This window comes from Lytechinus variegatus, chromosome 8 (assembly GCF_018143015.1).
Source record: "Lytechinus variegatus isolate NC3 chromosome 8, Lvar_3.0, whole genome shotgun sequence".
Taxonomy (NCBI): Eukaryota; Metazoa; Echinodermata; class Echinoidea; order Temnopleuroida; family Toxopneustidae; genus Lytechinus; species Lytechinus variegatus.
Window position 1 is genome coordinate 118,487 of NC_054747.1, and position 18,205 is coordinate 136,691.

Sequence of the window (18,205 nt, forward strand, 5' to 3'; positions counted from 1 at the left end):
CAAGTTAATAATCAATTGAATAGCCTTTATTTGCAATGACTGCCTCCAGACGTCTCCTATAGTATTTTGGGGTCAGATTTAGCTGACCCCCAAAAATGACATCCATACTACACTCGCACCAGGCACCAAGAATTCCAGAAATTGTCCAGGAGGTTCCTGAAGATTAATCTAAACATATGCTACCGAAAACAATGGCTATGAAGTAAATAAAACTGAACAAATATCAAAACGCTGAGGAGCAATGAAGAGGTCGACCTGCCAGGCGAGCCATCAATAAAGCCAATTGTGTTGGCCTTATTGCTACCTTTTGAATTGGACTTGAGGTCTAACATGTGTGACTTAGCTACACAACATGGTGTAGGTACACGGCTTGTCTATGATAGAGACTTTCTTCTGCATCTGAACCCACACCGCAGAGATATTGACCTTCTCTTACATTCACCAACAACTCCTCTCCTGAAGTCCAATCTTTCAACAGGGCAAAAGAGATACAGGAGTCATCGAGGTAAACGCGGAGGAAGGCGGAAACAAAGAGAGATTAAAGTTTGCCTATCTCCCAGAGTCTTTGTTGACAATCGGTTAGGCCGATATGACAGAAACAGGAACCTCAACAATCTAGTGAAAGTACCTCAAAAACAAGACCATGGTAGTAAACTGAGTGTTCAATTATCGAATTGCAGTTCTGTGAGGAATAAAGCTACCCTCTTGTATGATCATATTATGGATAGTTACGTTGACATTATGTTCCTAACCGAGACCTGGGGTGGTATTCTGTAACTCTGTCATAACTTTTGTCATAAATTTTGTCATTTCTCTCCGAGATGTGACACCGCTATGATTGTCACAAATCGGTATTCTGAACATTGTCTTTTCCCTGTCATATCTCTCAAAGTTCCCACCCATCTTTTCGGAAGCAAACCAATCAAAATCATCGTTAGTTCCCAGTTGGAGCCCTTCTAGCCAATAGGAAAGCCCCGTGGCAAGTAGGGCGTATCCCCAAAACAGTCGCTGGCATCGCGCAACTACGCGTATATTGATGCGCTTAATTACAAAGAGAGACAGGGAGCTGTGAAGAACTTTAGAAGAGAAGTATAAAAGTAAGGAAAACAGAGAAAAAAAGGAGGAATTAATATGTAGGGCCTAACTAATTGTAGCATGAAAAAATAATTTAGAAAATTGTCATGGATGATGAGTGAAACTACTACCACAATCTAATCTAAATAATATCATTATATGCTTGACATTTAGTCGGCAGGGTATCGGAATATTTGGTAATAAAAGATATGACAAAATTTATGACTGCTACCCCCTGTCATAACTTTTGTCATATCTTTTGCTTGAATAAAAGGATTACGCGCATTGAATGCCGTGTAATTTTGGTGCGCACTAAAGAGAAGAGACGAAATTTATGACAATTTTTGTGACAAAAGTTATGACATCCACCAGAATACCGATATTGTCATATCTCTGAGATAAGATAAAATACAGAGATAAGACAATGTTCAGAATACCGCCCCTGGTTACGCAGTGATGATCCAGTTGTCATCGGAGAGTGCACACCTGCTGGTTATGCATTCTTGAATGTGGCAAGAGGTGGAAATGATGCCCATGGTGGGCTTGCTGTAATTTACAAGACTGGATTGAAATTGTCCTCGGTCAACATTTCGTCCTCTCATGACACATTTGAACTTGCTGCTGTTCTTGATCCCTCAAGTTCTGTATGCTATGTTGTCATCTACAGACCGCCTCCCTCAGCAAAGAATGGGTTCAAAACACAGGATTTTCTTCTTGAGTTCGAGGAACAGTTTGTGAGCTGACTACACACACATGGAAGCTCCTCATTCTTAACAGTAAATCTTTTCAAAATGAACAATTTTTTGTTCATTTTCGATACAAAACAAAGAAATCAAATTCTTGGCATTTTTGTACCTAATTACCACAAATAGATATGCGCCACTTCAATTCTCTTTGATTTTTATGTTAAATCAACCATCAATGTATTTTCATTGCTAACTTTAACATGCTTTAAAAACCTGATCTGTGATCCCAAGAAACTTTTCTTTCATAACTTTGTCTTCACAAGCACCTTTCATTCTCTAAACACCGACTGCACCGACTGAATATCACACGTCAAAACCTTATGTTTCACATTAGACTACATACACCTCTCAACATTCACTTCAATCTCCATACGACACAATGGGGAATAGAGAAACAATAAACTTCAGCTGTAGTAGATCAGAATAGAATATATTTATTCACAACATAATAAATAAATCATGATCCAATGGCGATTCTTCTTAAACATACATAATACCCTATCGAGGGGGTATTTCCTCCTAATGTGATATACAATTTATTAAAAGTCACAAAATGTAAATTTATCTCATGGGTACGCTACAAGGTATAAATTTATCCCATGGGTATGCTACAAGATATAAATTTATCCCATGTGTATGCTACAAGATATAAATTTATCTCATGGGTATGCTACAAGATATAAATTTATCTCATGGGTATGCTACAAGATATAAATTTATCCCATGTGTATGCTACAAGATATAAATTTATCTCATGGGTACGCTGCAAGATATAAATTTATCTCATGGGTATGCTACAAGATATAAATTTATCCCATGGGTACGCTACAAGATATAAATTTATCTCATGGGTATGCTACAAGATATAAATTTATCCCATTGGTACGCTACAAGGTATAAATTTATCTCACTGGTATGCTACAAGATATAAATTTATCTCCTGGGTATGCTACAAGATATAAATTTATCTCATGGGTACGCTACAAGATATAAATTTATCTCCTGGGTATGCTACAAGATATAAATTTATCCCATGTGTATGCTACAAGATATAAATTTATCTCATGGGTACGCTGCAAGATATAAATTTATCTCATTGGTACGCTGCAAGATATAAATTTATCCCATTGGTACGCTACAAAGTATAAATTCATCTCACTGGTATGCTACAAGATATAAATTTATCTCATTGGTATGCTACAAGATATAAATTCATCTCATGGATATGCTACAAGATATAAATTTATCCCATGTGTACGCTACAAGATATAAATTTATCTCATGGGTACGCTACAAGATATAAATTTATCTCATTGGTACGCTGCAAGATATAAATTTATCCCATTGGTACGCTACAAAGTATAAATTCATCTCACTGGTATGCTACAAGATATAAATTTATCTCATTGTTATGCTACAAGATATAAATTTATCTCATGGATATGCTACAAGATATAAATTTATCTCATGGGTATGCTACAAGATATAAATTTATCTCATGGGTACGCTGGAAGATATAAATTTATCTCATGGGTACGCTGCAAGATATAAATTTATCTCATGGGTATGCTACAAGATATAAATTTATCTCATGGGTGTGCTACAAGATATAAATTTATCCCATGTGTACGCTGCAAGATATAAATTTATCTCATGGGTATGCTACAAGATATAAATTTATCCCATTGGTAAGCTACAAGGTATAAATTTATCTCACTGGTATGCTACAAGATATAAATTTATCTCAAGGTATGCTACAAGATATAAATTTATCTCCTGGGTACGCTACAAGATATAAATTTATCTCATGGGTACGCTACAAGATATAAATTTATCCCATTGGTAAGCTACAAGGTATAAATTTATCTCACTGGTATGTTACAAGATATAAATTTATCTCAAGGTATGCTACAAGATATAAATTTATCTCATGGGTATGCTACAAGATATAAATTTATCTCATGGGTACGCTACAAGATATAAATTTATCTCCTGGGTACGCTACAAGATATAAATTTATCTCATGGGTACGCTACAAGATATAAATTTATCTCATTAGTACGCTGCAAGAAATAAATTTATCCCATTGGTACGCTACAAAGTATAAATTCATCTCACTGGTATGCTACAAGATATAAATTTATCTCATTGGTATGCTACAAGATATAAATTTATCCCATTGGTATGCTACAAGATATAAATTAAGCCCATGTGTATGCTACAACATATATATTCATCTCATGGGTACGCTACAAGATATAAATTTATCTCATGGGTATGCTACAAGATATAAATTTATCCCATTGGTATGCTACAAGATATAAATTTATCTCATGGGTATGCTACAAGATATAAATTTATCTCAAGGTATGCTACAAGATATAAATTTATCTCATGGGTACACTACAAGATATAAATTTATCTCATGGGTATGCTACAAGATATAAATTTATCCCATTGGTATGCTACAAGATATAAATTTATCTCATGGGTATGCTACAAGATATAAATTTATCTCAAGGTATGCTACAAGATGTAAATTTATCTCATGGGTACGCTACTAGATATAAATTTATCTCACGGGATGCTACAAGATATAAATTTATCTCATGGGTATGCTACAAGATATAAATTTATCTCAAGGTATGCTACAAGATGTAAATTTATCTCCTGGGTACGCTACAAGATATAAATTTATCTCATGGGTACGCTACAAGATATAAATTTATCTCATGGGTATGCTACAAGATATAAATTTATCTCATGGGTACGCTACAAGATATAAATTTATCTCATGGGTACGCTACAAGATATAAATTTATCTCATGGGTATGCTACAAGATATAAATTTATCTCATGGGTATGCTACAAGATATAAATTTATCTCATGGGTACGCTACAAGATATAAATTTATCCCATTGGTATGCTACAAGATATAAATTTATCTCACGGGTATGCTACAAGATATAAATTTATCTCATGGGTATGCTACAAGATATAAATTTATCTCATGGGTATGCTACAAGATATAAATTTATCTCATGGGTACGCTGCAAGATAGAAATATATAAATTTATCTCACGTGTATGCTACAAGATATTCATGTCATTGTCCCCTAAATAGCATTCCTGAGCATCTAAACTGGTTGCTATGATGTCTCTTCATAAGACTGGTGCCTGAAAATGAAATTGACCACTATCAAAAGTAAGGACAGAAGCTTTTCAAAAACCTTGGATTCTACACTAATTTTGAGGCTAATTATGTTTTTCATGGTTTAAAGAATCAATGGTCAAATGTCTGTAAAATCATGTTAACTTTTAAAACAATGAGCATGCATGCCAAGCGAAAATTCAACCCTGACTACCTGGTAGTTATAATTACTCTATAAATTCATAGTCATCTGAACTATAATTTGAAGGAAGGGATTCTTCACGACTTGAGTCTCCAAGGAACCAACAGAGCCTCCTCGATACTCTCTCCATTGATCTTGCTTCATCGTCAAAAGTACCTGCAAAGCAATGAAGAAAATGCATTTTCATTAATCATGATTATTAGATTCACATTTTTCTTTAAATTTGTGAAAAATCTTAAAATAAGCATCATTCTTATATTTTCCAATTAGTAGTATTCTCAACAAAATAACTGGAAATGCGATATCAAAATCAAATTACAATATATTTGGTTGTATCCCAATCTCTAATCAATATTCGATTATTTATCATGCATACCATAACTTTCCTCATTGTAAATAGCATAATATTGACTGGTTTTAATCAATAAAAGCAAAGAAATTGCACCTACATGATGTAAGCTGAAAAAAGTATTTGCAAATTTAACCCAAAATTGTGTTTTTTAGTCTGACATGGAGATATAAAACTGTCCCTAATGTTTTAGACTCATAATCTGGGGCATGTAACACAGAACTTAGCAATGATCGTAGCACATTTTCCTACAATTGATTCCATTGACTACAATGCACAATCAGTCGTGAAAATGAAGCGTACGATCAATCACTAACCTTTGTGTTACGGGACCCTGGTGTAACTATTTGTGAATTTGTTTTCCAAAGAAAAATGTCTTGAAAAATACAATGCGATGACAGCTTTCTTTTACAAATCTAAAACAAACAAGCTTCAGCCCCCATTTACTGGATATATTAATTTTCTACAAGAGTAAATAAATATATATATACTGTATATAAATATGTATATATATATATATATATATGTATATATATATAGTGTGAAAGAAATGGATGAAGAGAACAATGGTAGGCATAGCTTAAATCAAGGTTCCCCAGAGCTATCTACCCTTTGGAAAAATTGGTGATGCCGAAAAAATGTCTCTGCTGGGTATTGAACCCGGGCCCCAGCTTTGAACGCCAGTGCCTTAACCACTAGACCACAGAGACGGGTTAGTGGCTAGGGCGACCCCGATCCGATTGACCGTCAGACAGATTTTCGACACCCATACCAGTTATAATTTCCTTTTTCGAAATCTGTCTGACGGTCAATCGGATCAGGGTCGCCTAGCCACTAACCCGTCTTTGTGGTCTAGTGGTTAAGCCCGGGGGGGGGGGCACTTACATTGATGAGTGGATACCATGCGTGACCAAAAAAACACGTTAAAAGGATGTCCTTTTCACGATAGGGCACGTTACGTACGTAACGTGATAAGGGTGTCAAAAACACAAAAATAATGAAAAAAGGGTATCTATTTCGCTAGGAAAATTACGTGTTTAGGGTCGAATTTGCGGGGATGATAAAACAAAATTAAAATGTTTTATAAAAGATGTCCTTTTTGCTCCAACACTTTGTGTTTAGAGTCCGATTTGCGCGAGGTGTAGAAGGTGGGGTCGTACTAAACCAAATAAGGTAAAGCCGACGACCGAAGGACCCGTACTATAAAACATTCCTGTACTTGTTTAGGGGTTCATTTCAGGAAATATTTGCCAAGAGTATCGCTTTGTTTCCAATACTTGTTAAGGGTAGGGTTTCACACGCAAATACTTGTTAAGGGGTGCATTTTCAGAATATGGAAATTACGTGTTTAGGGTGCTTTTCGAGACCCCATGGTCGCGCATGGTATCCACTCGTGAATGGAAGCAGCCCCCCCGGGTTGTTAAGGCACCGGCGTTCAAAGCTGGTGGCCCGGGTTCGTTTCCTGGCAGAGACATTTTTTCAGCATCACCAAATTTTCCAAAGGGTAGATAGCTCTCGGGAACCTTGATTTAAGCTACGCCCCCAAATAAAAGAGTTGCCAAAGCTGTAGTACATGTGTAACTTCACACACACACACATATATATATATCTCACATCAGACCTCTATGACAACTTGGTCTATTGCATGAAATGCACCAATATTTCGTTTTAGAGTGGTAACTCACCTGTATTTTGGACGAAACATGCAACTTCATCCTGTGGTTTGGTGTAAGTCTCCAGGAGTATTCTGTAACATGAACTCTCCTGTATAACTTTTGGGAGTCCAGGCACATCCTGTTGTCCTCCAACAATCAAATGCCGAGCTGTATGGGAAGAAATAGTACTTGTATAATTTGTACAATTATGCAGACAATGCGGTTAAGACCAAAAAAGCAGGCCTTGAATTGCAACACGTATAAGAAACTTGCAAGAAAAAAAAATTGGGAATATTCACAGACATGGCCTTAGCTTTGGCCTTGCCAAAATGCAAAATTAACACATTGGCTTTTAAATCAAACAGTGCAGTGTTTCACATGGGATACTCTTATTTCAAATATTATTTATTGTGAATTCTTTGAACAGAAAAATTGTGCAAGTAGGCATTTCTCATTACTCCATAATTATCATAATCATAAGTATAGAATTCCAAATACACCATAACTAACAAGAGACATAGTATTCTTCATTACTGCAACAGAATGTTTTGATTTCATAAAAAAACATGTATGTAAAATGAGTATGCATTAACATATTTCTAAAAATATATCAGATTTATTTACCATTTGAATCGTTTACAACAACTGATTCTGAAACTATCTAAAAACCACTTCTTTTCATGTGTGATATCCACTCAGCAGCGGTTGTTATGTTTTCAGTCAATGCTGCCAGTTGACTAGTTGCTTCCTTCACCTTCTTTACATGCTGTTTCAATCCCTTTGTTGATTTCTATAATAGGAAAAAGCAAAATAAGAGAAAAATTAAAATACAATATCCGGAGGGGAGAGGGGTAATAGTATGTGGTTGGCTGCAAAAGAATTGTTTTGTTTATGCATCTTGCAATCAAAACTGAATAGACACCATAACTGTCATTGAAATTATCAATTTGTTTCAAATCATTTAATTCCTTAAAAAGTGTTCAATACTGAATTCCTTTCCAATGTTTAGGGTGTGTTTTTTTTGGAGGGGGTGTGGCCAGGACAATGATTCTTGTACTGCGAGCCAGGAAGCACTTTACACTTGTTCTGAATTTTCGTGTTTATTGGACAAGATCATTTAAAAAACAATTGCTCACCGCTTCGATTACAGTAAGAACTACAGGACTTGTCTGTAGTTCTTCCAAACTTGTGTACTCTCCTTCCATAGTCTCCTCCGCCTCTCGGATGTAGTTCACAAATTCTTGTGGAATTGACTTCCTCATGTCCTTTCCTGAAAAAATACATTGATACTGACTCAGTGCAAGAAATGAGCATGTGACATGAAATTAAATTAAGTTCTACCTTCTTTCAAGTCGGAGCAAGTAAAGCTAACATCTGCTTATTATGACCTCATTTATGTCGCAGTCCCTCCCACCCCAAGCTAACTGTTGAATGACTGTGGCCTTAGCACAAGAAAAACATAATGTGACACTGCAATCACATCAAGCATCAATGGAATACCACAAAGTGCCAGACATTTATATGTTTAAGTACATTAAGGATCAACAATGTGACTTTATTTAAAGAGATACTCCGGGCTGAAGATATAAGAGTAAAATTCACAGAGCAAAATGCTGAAAATTCGATCGAAATTGGATGACAAAAAACGAATATTAAAGATTTGCAATCTTCTGGTAAAACAGTTCTAGAGTCGACATGTCTTCATGAATATTCAATAAGTAGGCTGATCTCACATCCCCACTTGACTTTCCTTTTTTCATGTTATTACATGAAATCATAATTGTTTTCATATAAATGTGTAAATGATGTATTCCATTATGATGAAAAAAGTTGCAGCAAGATATAACTTATGCACTTAATCAGTTGTTGTTTTAGTTCTTGGTAGAAATATTTTGAATGAACCTAATTTCATATAATAAAATACAAAAGAATAAGTGGGGATATCATTAACACTAAGACCTAATGTATATTAATGAAGACATGCCTCGAACGGTTTCACCAGAATAATGCAAATCTTTTAAATTCAATAACTTTATTTGTTATCCGATTTTGACAAAATTTTCAGCATTTTGTTCTGTGAATTTTACTCTATTGATTTATGAGTATATCCAGCCCGGAGCATCCCTACATGTACTCACTTTCATTCATTTTACCTTTTACCAATTATACTTTTGCCACTGATCCTGAACATTAACAATTTTTCAACTATTCATGGAATACATGTAAGTACCATTGCATTTAACCTACCAAGAAACTGCTCTAGTGCAGAGTTTTGAGTGTGCACTGGATAGCGCTCCACACACTCTTCCCAGGTTTTTGATTTAGTAAGTGTCTTCATCGTTCGCTGGAGTAGTGCCATACGCTTTATCTTAAGGGCCTCCCCCTTTATTTCTTTTGGCTGCAGCTCTCCAGCCACCAGTCTCGACAAGAGGTTGAAACGCTCACTTTCCGTCATTCCTTGCAGCTGTAAGAATATCTAACAGACAAAAAAACATACAAAGAAAAGAAATAATGTATACTGTTTCAACCGTTACAGTGTTATCAATTGTGAATGCACGAGAGATTATTGAATCAACAAGAAAATCCTTAGATTACCCCCAAGGTTGACCGAGGTAAAAAAAGTTTCCTAATTACAACATAAAAGACTGTACTTTCAGAAATTTTAGTCTCTAGTGACAAAGTGAAATCATCTAATTGCCTCATGAACTTACAGATATCTTCATTGGTTTCCCTGTGTTCTCCAAATGAATCGCAAACAGCCTTGTTAACTTGGAGTAACAGCGTCTGCTGTAAAGAGCGAGCTGAAATAATGGTTCCAGCGGCTTCCTTCCCTGTAACCAAAATGAAGCAGAAAACTCTATTAATGACACAATTTACTGCATTAAATATCCTCTAAAAAGAGCAGATGTACTTCTTTGATAAGGGCTGGAATTTTGTTTTAGTGAGTTGTGATATTTTCTTCTTTGGTTATTATTTTTAAAAACTATACCAATAATTAGAATAAGACAATCTGTTCACATATTCAAATTATCATAGTTTTAATTTGCTTGTAAAGAAAGTATGTAACTTAGGTCTACTAATCATACTTAAAGACCCAAATTCACAAAGGTGGTTTTGAAAACCCACGGTTGAGTCCATGGTTTATGCAGATTTCCTGTATGAATTATGCTTATTCTACCATTAAAAAATTACTCCTGTTGCCATGGTTATCCACGCTATATTTTATGCATGAGTCTACTGTTTTGAATAATGAGTCCACTCTTCAAACAGTGGACTCATGAATAAAATAGCATATGTAAACATGGTAGCAGGCGTCAACTTGAAGCGTGCATCACTATTGGATTTTTTTATACAAGCACCCGATAGTGCTAAATTAAGCGTAAATTATACAGGAAATCTACATAAACCATGGACTCTAACATGGGTTTTCAAAACCACCTTTGTGTATTACGGCCTCACATTTGTCACATGAACTACATGATATTAAGAAAAAAAAACTATGCGACATTTAATACATGATAACCTTTAGACTGAGAGGTTTTTATTTTAATTACTGTTACATTGCATTTTTCAATTAATTTCTCTACATGAAAAAAATAACTCACATCAACAGATGGTGATGACATGCAACCAAGAGCAGCAGCAGCCTGCTTCCTCCAGTCATCTTTGACGGTAGACGGTGGTTCATCCAAATCTTCATCTAAGTCGTGCAATGTGAATAAAAGCCTACGACACATCTTCACCTTTCCTTCAAGGTCTGGAACTTCATCTCTTAACAGACTTTGGTGTTGCTGAAAAGTAGCACCCACTTCCAGAGCCTCAACTTCACTAAGTCCAGCATGAACGTTGACCATGCATCTGTTGTAGTGAGCAAACCTAGTGCAATATTCATTGAGATAAAAAAGGTTTAACTTTAAAAAGAATGCATACACTGACTTTATACTTTCAAGACTCAAGCATCTTTTGAGACCAAATTTCTGATGTTATTCATCATTTTGTAGCATGTAGACCCAAAATCGCTCTAAAACTTGATTTTGTGTACACAGTAAATGCAATGAGTTATCTCATCTTATATTAAGATATGATTATTCTAACTTTCATTAACTGAAACAAATTGATTTTAGCATAATTATGCTGACATTTATTGCATAAAGCACAAAACAAATTTATAAGAAAATGAAATACATAAGAAATTTATTTTAGTGAATTAAAACAAAAAGCATGATTAATACACAAATTAGCAGAATAAATTCATTAAAATAAATTGTTGTTTTATTTTGAAGAGTTAACCACAACCTTGCAGATTATATCGCACACTACCATTAAGCAAATTTGTGTGGTGCTTGTGTTACCCCCCCCCCCAGAAAAGGGGAAAAAACCATCCTAGTCTGGCTAGAGTTGAGTACTGAAAAAATCTGAATATGTACAAGAGTATACGTAAAATTAAATTTATAGTGAGAAGCCTAAAATTGAGAAATCATGGTAATTATGCCTTTTTTAAGCATAGCTCTTTCAAAAGAGGTAAAGCTTCACACACAGTGTATGCAAATCTTTTATCTTTATGTTCTTGGAGTATAGGCCTACTGTCGGCAACAATATTTCTACATATAAACACTGATAAACACTAAAGTGGTTACCTTTCATTGTCAGCCAGGTCTACGATTGCCTCCCACAAGCTGTAGCCACCTAGTAAGAAGTATTCAGCATCCTCTCCGTTTTCCTTCATCCAATGTTCATCGTGCACCATCACAGGTAGAACTGGAATATGATGGTGTGGGTTTGCTCTCAGTTCTGATTTAAAAGACTCGACTTTTGCAGGGTTACTTGTGACTAGGGTATAGCCAGGTGGTGCCTTTCGTATCAAGGAGATGGGTACTTGAATGCATCCTGAATTTAAAGATAAATGAATAATATTAACAATTCTTTGTTAAATACTTTCTATCAAACACAAGCAAATATACAAAGCCAGATCTAGGAATAGACAACAACCGTTGTAATCAAACCATACTCATAACATGCTTTTGAATGCCTTTTTTCAAGTGTGGAGTGAACAAAAGAGAAATTTAGATTTCCTGATAATGATATCTCAATACGTTTTGTGGATATTGCACTAACATGTACACATGTTGCTGTTGCAAATTCCTTTGTCTTTCCCACATTTTTTATCAGCTAATTCTTATTCAAATAACATGTTAGAAATATCAAACAAAATTTTTCGTTTTTCAAAACGTTGATTTGGGTTTTTATATGAATTTGCAAACAGGATTAAAATATGTAGGCAAAATGTTGCTAATCATGAAATAACAAATTACTGTAAGGCCTCACAGCAGCTGGTTTTGAGCTTTCGAGAATCTCCAAGACTCTTTTGAGTTTAGCAAAGAGCATGAAGAGAGAGAAAGGGGGGGGGGGGCGGGCATCAGTAAGTACTAGAAATAATCTGATTTAAAGTGATTGGTCAACATTGGTTTGACTTTTAAAAAAATCTGAGCTAGAAGGTCATACTTGTCACCTGTGTCTGTGATATGTTCCAAAAATGAAGCCCAGAAAAAATTGCGTTCGAAATGATTATTTAGTGCTTCAAAAATTGAAATATAAAGTGACCGGAAACACCATCTTAATTTCATCCCATACACTTATGTGTACTGTGTCTATAAGACGCCCATTTACAAAATCAAGGTTTGCCTTGTAGTTTTGGCTTTTCATTCTCAATAACGGTTGTTTTCAGGGTTTATTAGTTCTAATACATGCACTTGTACAAATGTTTCATCTTGGTTTGAGAATTTTGTAAATCGGCTGCTCACAAAGTTAAACAATACCTTTAAATTAAAATGACCCCATTGAAAAAAAAAGAATTAATCACACTTAAAATATTGATTTGTTACATGAATTTATTTAGTTCTGCTCGAAGTTTAATTAATATCAATTTTGATGTTCATACCTTTATACTTGTTATCAGGTTTGGAAGCATTCCTGGATGATTTCACACGCTTCCGCTGTTGGTAGTTGCTTCTTTTCTTCAGGTATGGTGTTGAATGGAGAAGAGGTTGCAAATTCCCCTCGAGATTGTCCAGATCCACACCAAACTCCTCACCTAAAGAATCTGTGTCTAGGTCACCGACTGGCATCTTAAGTGATGCTCCATCTGAAGTTCTCATCTGTTGAAATAAGAGAAAATTGGATGATCAGGCATATCTCTCTGACTATCAACATTCTATTCTGAGTAAAACATATTCCCTATGTGGGCAATTCCACTGCCAGTCGCATAATTAGACTTTTATGCGACAGCTCTCTTTGGGGTTGTTTAGTTTACAAAAGTTATATATCATCGGAAAGGAAATTTCATGAGCAATCCAAACATGGTAATTAATGAATTAAAATAATTAAAGGTAGGGGCAAAGAAAAATGGACATTTCAATTGAATTACATTTGGGGTACTAAAATCATGTACAATGTAATAATTCATGGTGCAATGATTACAGAAGTAATCAAATCAATTATTTTGAAATGATCTTTGATATTGTTGTTATGGAAACAGACATGTCCCAAATAATAATCATATTGACAGAACGAAAATATTACTGGGGGCAAACTGCGAAAATCATAAATTTTATTGTTTGGTACATGTAGGAAGACCATCTCGCAATCCATGTGATAGAAAAGAGAAATAACATTAAGAATTAAAGGACAAATCCACCCCAACAAAACTTCATTTGAATAAAAAGAGAAAATTTCATCAAGCATAACACTGAAATATTCATCATCAAAATTGTATGTAAAATAAGAAAGTTATGACATTTTTAAGTTTTGCTTCATTTCACAAAACAGTTATATGCACATCTCGGTCAGTATACAAATGAGGGAACTGATGACATCACTCACTCACTTTTTCTTTTGTATTTTATCATACGAAATATGAAATTCCTCTCTGAACACATGGAATTCCATTATTTTAACATTTTGTGCTTCAGGCAAGGGGGTCCTAATCATCAAATTCATTAAAATTGAAATATTGTACAATACAAACAATAAAAAACAAAAGAAATAGTGTGTGAGTGATATCATCAAATTTCTCATTTGGATGTACCTGGCTCGTTCATATAACTATTTTGTTCAAAATAAGCGAAACTTTGAAATGTCATAACTTTCTTATTTTACATCCAATTTTGATGACACTTTCATTATTGTGCTTGTTTGATTTTTTTTCAATCAACATTTTTCTGAGTTGGACATGATCTCTAAGAAAATTCTGTCAGACATGACAAATTTCACACATAGCTGATTAGAAGCTTCTAATACTAAAAAAAAAATTGTTTTAGATTTAAAGAAAATATATGGCTCCTCATTTTTTTAAATATTGCAATGAATCATTCTATATTCAATTGACAATATCAATTCAAATATACATGTAAACTTTTTTGTTTTGTTTTTCAAGTATAAATACTAGCTCACAACCAATATCATTTTGCTAGTATTACCTCTTAAAAACAAGGGAAGGGGTAAATGATCAATTGATAGGTAAAATGCAATTAATCTTGTACATGTATACATTAATTTAAACAAATGCATTTATGGTAACAATTACAAAAAAGGGATTTCATACAGATTCCAATAAAATGGCCATTCTAATTCTATAAATCCTGATGAAATTATCACTTTTCAATTTCATATCAGAATGAGTAAGAGAGAGAGAGTGAGGGAGTGAGATAAAAAGTCCATCCTTTCACTAGTTCTAGTGTCCAAACTAGGCCCAATCTACTAGATCTACATAGGCCTAAATGAAATTAGGAATAAAATATTAAACTTAAAGGTGCAGGCCTAACGTTAGACTTAGAGCTCGATCTAGCCCTAGCCTAGAAAAAATTCATCGGATAATCATCGGTCTGTCCAGACCTGAGAATTTTATTGAGTCCCTCTCCGACTTACCTCAAAGACATCAGAGTTCCTCTTGATCCCTGTGAGCTGTCCAAACACCTTCCCCGTCCGCTTCGACTGAGCTCTTCTTCCATTGACAAAAACAAAAACACCATCAGTGCCTTCACTCCCTGATGAACCGGCGCTGGAGTTGCAGTCAGACGACGACCCCCCGGCCCCGCCTGATTTCCCGAGCCTCCACGTGCTGGTGGCCTTGGCTGAACGGTCTTGTTCCATTGTTTACAAATTGTCTAGAGCCTAGAGGCTTAGTTAGAGCCAAGACGATACACCTGGGCCTCGGCCTCGCGATCCCGAGCGTAGTCGTAGAACTTGTAAGTTGTACTTGTTCAGGTAACACAGTTACACTACGGTAATCAAATTATTCAACAATCAATCCACTAATATTAAATTTGGCGACTCGTTATAGTAACAATAATTGTGGCAAATCGGTGTCTGAATTTGAAACTATTTTATAGTCGAGACGAAATCACGGTGCGTAAACTTTAGCTGTACGAATGGATATATGACAAACCGATCGATCATTTGAACAGCGCGCGTTTGACCAGCGTACGTCGGGCTGGCTTATTAGCATAATCCGAAATGACGCATTGCCATTGGATGGACACTAATTACCTTTACTATATAATCTACGCTGGTACCGGGTGCAAAGTGTGGGGATCTGGCCTGCAATCGCCTAGGCCTTTAAATAAAAAAAATCCTACATCAATTTTCCCCGTGCTAATTTAGGAAAATATCTATCCTTTTAGATATTTATGCATTTATTATGTTCTGTATTGTGTATTAGTCATGTGTGCTCTATAGGTACCCAATCGTAGCAAAACGCTAAAATTTTCATCAAAATCTGATTACTTTTCTATTCTATCAATCATGGGCATGGCACAGACAGTCCTGATGTCCCTGCATGCATGTCATAATATCCAGTCCCTAGATTTTTCTTATTTTTCATGATCGCAAATGTTTTCATAAACATTAGTCTCAATTTATAACCCCAGCCATTGTAAGATCAGACGGTGGCGAAACTACACCCCCCCCCCCTCATCGGCTGCCCCCCCCAAAAAAAAAAAAGAAAAAAATGGAGAAAAGAGAAAAGAGGAAGAAAGGGGAGGAACGTAGTGGGAAAGAAGAAATTATTATAAGCGGATAAATGCGACCGGAACGGCGTAACAAAAATATGCGAAGCTTTGGCAGTGTTTGGAGCGGATTTCTTTGTTCTTTTTCTCAATAAGACAAAAATGTTATGCCTTGGAACGGAAATTTGAGTGTAAAAATGGGGGTCCCCTCCGCGGCACATACCATTATATACTATGTGCCACCCCCCCCACCCCGGGAATGCGCCACAGATCATGAATGATCCAGTAATTACATTAATCTGGCGTACAGATTGGGGGAATGTATTAGGAGGCATGACCCCCAATTTATATAGAATGCATGGTAATTTTGTCTTGCCTCAACTTTGAAAAGCGGAAGAAGGAATAAAAAAAAACAGGTTTGGATCGAGTCAAACATATCTGGTCATTTATTTGGCTCACTTAAATTTGTATGTGTTTAAATGATATTCCAAATAAAAAAAAATCCTATAGACTCTTTCAATGGGCACATATTGACTAAAAAAGGCAGGGGCACTAACTGTCCGCAAAGCCCCCCCCCCCCCCCCCCGGAGCTCGGCTTTCAGGTCAAGACTGTATAGCCAGCCTCATGTTTAGTCGCGTTTGAATGGCGCGTGCTACTTCGGGCTATTGGCGCTATCAGCAAGAGACCAGCGCCAGGCCCACCTGGCCAGCTATGTAACAGTATATTGGACCGGTGCATGAGGAGCAAGAAATCATATAACGTTCTGGGCCAGACCAGGCCACGCCGCGGGCTGGTAAAACTTTGATCACGACTTTGCCTATAGCTGCATGGTTATTATTTTCCCGAAAAAATGACAAGTAAAAAAAGAGAGGGTTTGCTATTGATATGAGTTATTTTTAATTCAATTTTGACAAGCAAAAAAGGAGAGTTAACAAATATAGGTCGTTTGGCTACATTTTTCCACGTTCAACCATTGGCGGCGGAAGCCAAAAAATTTAGGAGGGGACAACCAAAAATTTTTGGAGAACCAAAAAAAAAAAATTCCCAAAAATTTTAGGGGGACGTACGAAAATAAATTGACAAGCAAAAAAAAAAAAAAAAGTCATCAACAACAAATTTAGGGGGGACCGTCCCCCCCCCTCCTCAAATTTAGGGGGGGACACGTCCCCCCCCCGCTTCCGCCGCCTATGCGTTCAACACCTACCAGAATTCTAGGGCGCGCTCACTATATATGGAAAATAATACACGCAGGAGAATAGAGACAAACACGGTGTGGACGCCCCCCCCCCAAAAAAAAAAAATCTTTATTTTGTCCAAAAATAATTAAAACCTAAACGAAACATTTTTCTCTTTCATACACAAACTTTGCTTCGCGCTCCAGCGGCTCCACGCGGGAAAACTATCAAAATTGCCTTCCCCTTTCCAGTACCTACCTAGGATTTTCCAAGGGGGCCTGGGGGGGGCAAATTCACCCACAAAAAAAACTTGCCAAGCAAAAAAAAAGAGGAAAAAAGGTCTTCAACCGCAAGTAAAGGGCAGAATAAAATTGGCAAGCAAAAAAAAGTCACCCTCCACTGTCTTAGGTCGTCAGGGATCAGTTTTTACTCGTCAGGGGGCAGTCTGCCCCCCCCCCCCCGCTTAGGTACACTAAAGCCCCTTTCCCACACTTTTTTGTCCTAACGGACCCATTTTCCCCTCCCCGGTTATGCATGAGAATAGAATATTTTTGTCAGAAATATAAAATGTACATGGGTGTAAAGAAAATATATGAATATCTTTTTCATAATTACGAATTTGTTCTTTTTCAACGTTTGCTTCTAACATTGTTTAATTGGCTCTCTCGATCTTTGAGCTCAATTCATGTTACATCTATCATCAGTGGCGTACCGTGGGTCATGGCATTGGGGGGGGGGGGGCACCAGCAAAAATTTTGAGTCACTAAGTGAGCGCGCGAAGCGCGCCCAGTTGCTGGGTATTCTGACCTATTAGAGACATTTTAAGGACAGTGCCATCAAACGGAAATGT

At 36.2% G+C, this 18,205-nt stretch overlaps 1 protein-coding gene across 1 annotated transcript; it reads right to left on the minus strand.

Moving 5' to 3' along the window:
• Positions 1–5,198: 5,198 nt before the first annotated feature.
• On the minus strand, positions 5,199–15,327 carry LOC121420557. The gene is made up of 10 exons (XM_041615220.1): positions 15,101–15,327; positions 13,116–13,332; positions 11,815–12,064; positions 10,783–11,053; positions 9,889–10,008; positions 9,425–9,653; positions 8,314–8,447; positions 7,850–7,967; positions 7,208–7,345; positions 5,199–5,329 (listed from the first exon to the last, which is right to left on the minus strand). The coding sequence occupies exons 1-10, from the start codon at positions 15,323–15,325 to the stop codon at positions 5,199–5,201; spliced, it is 1,833 nt and encodes a 610-aa protein (XP_041471154.1). The 5' UTR covers positions 15,326–15,327.
• Positions 15,328–18,205: the final 2,878 nt, after the last annotated feature.

Excerpts from the sequence above, each read along its gene's own strand:
- LOC121420557 (XM_041615220.1), bottom strand. The coding sequence starts at position 15,325 with ATGGAACAAGACCGTTCAGCCAAGGCCACCAGCACGTGGAGGCTCGGG. Across the intron at positions 11,054-11,814 it reads GACCTGGCTGACAATGAAAG|GTTTGCTCACTACAACAGAT; the intron begins GTAACCACTTTA and ends ATATTGCACTAG. Across the intron at positions 9,654-9,888 it reads GGAAACCAATGAAGATATCT|ATATTCTTACAGCTGCAAGG; the intron begins GTAAGTTCATGA and ends TTTGTCTGTTAG.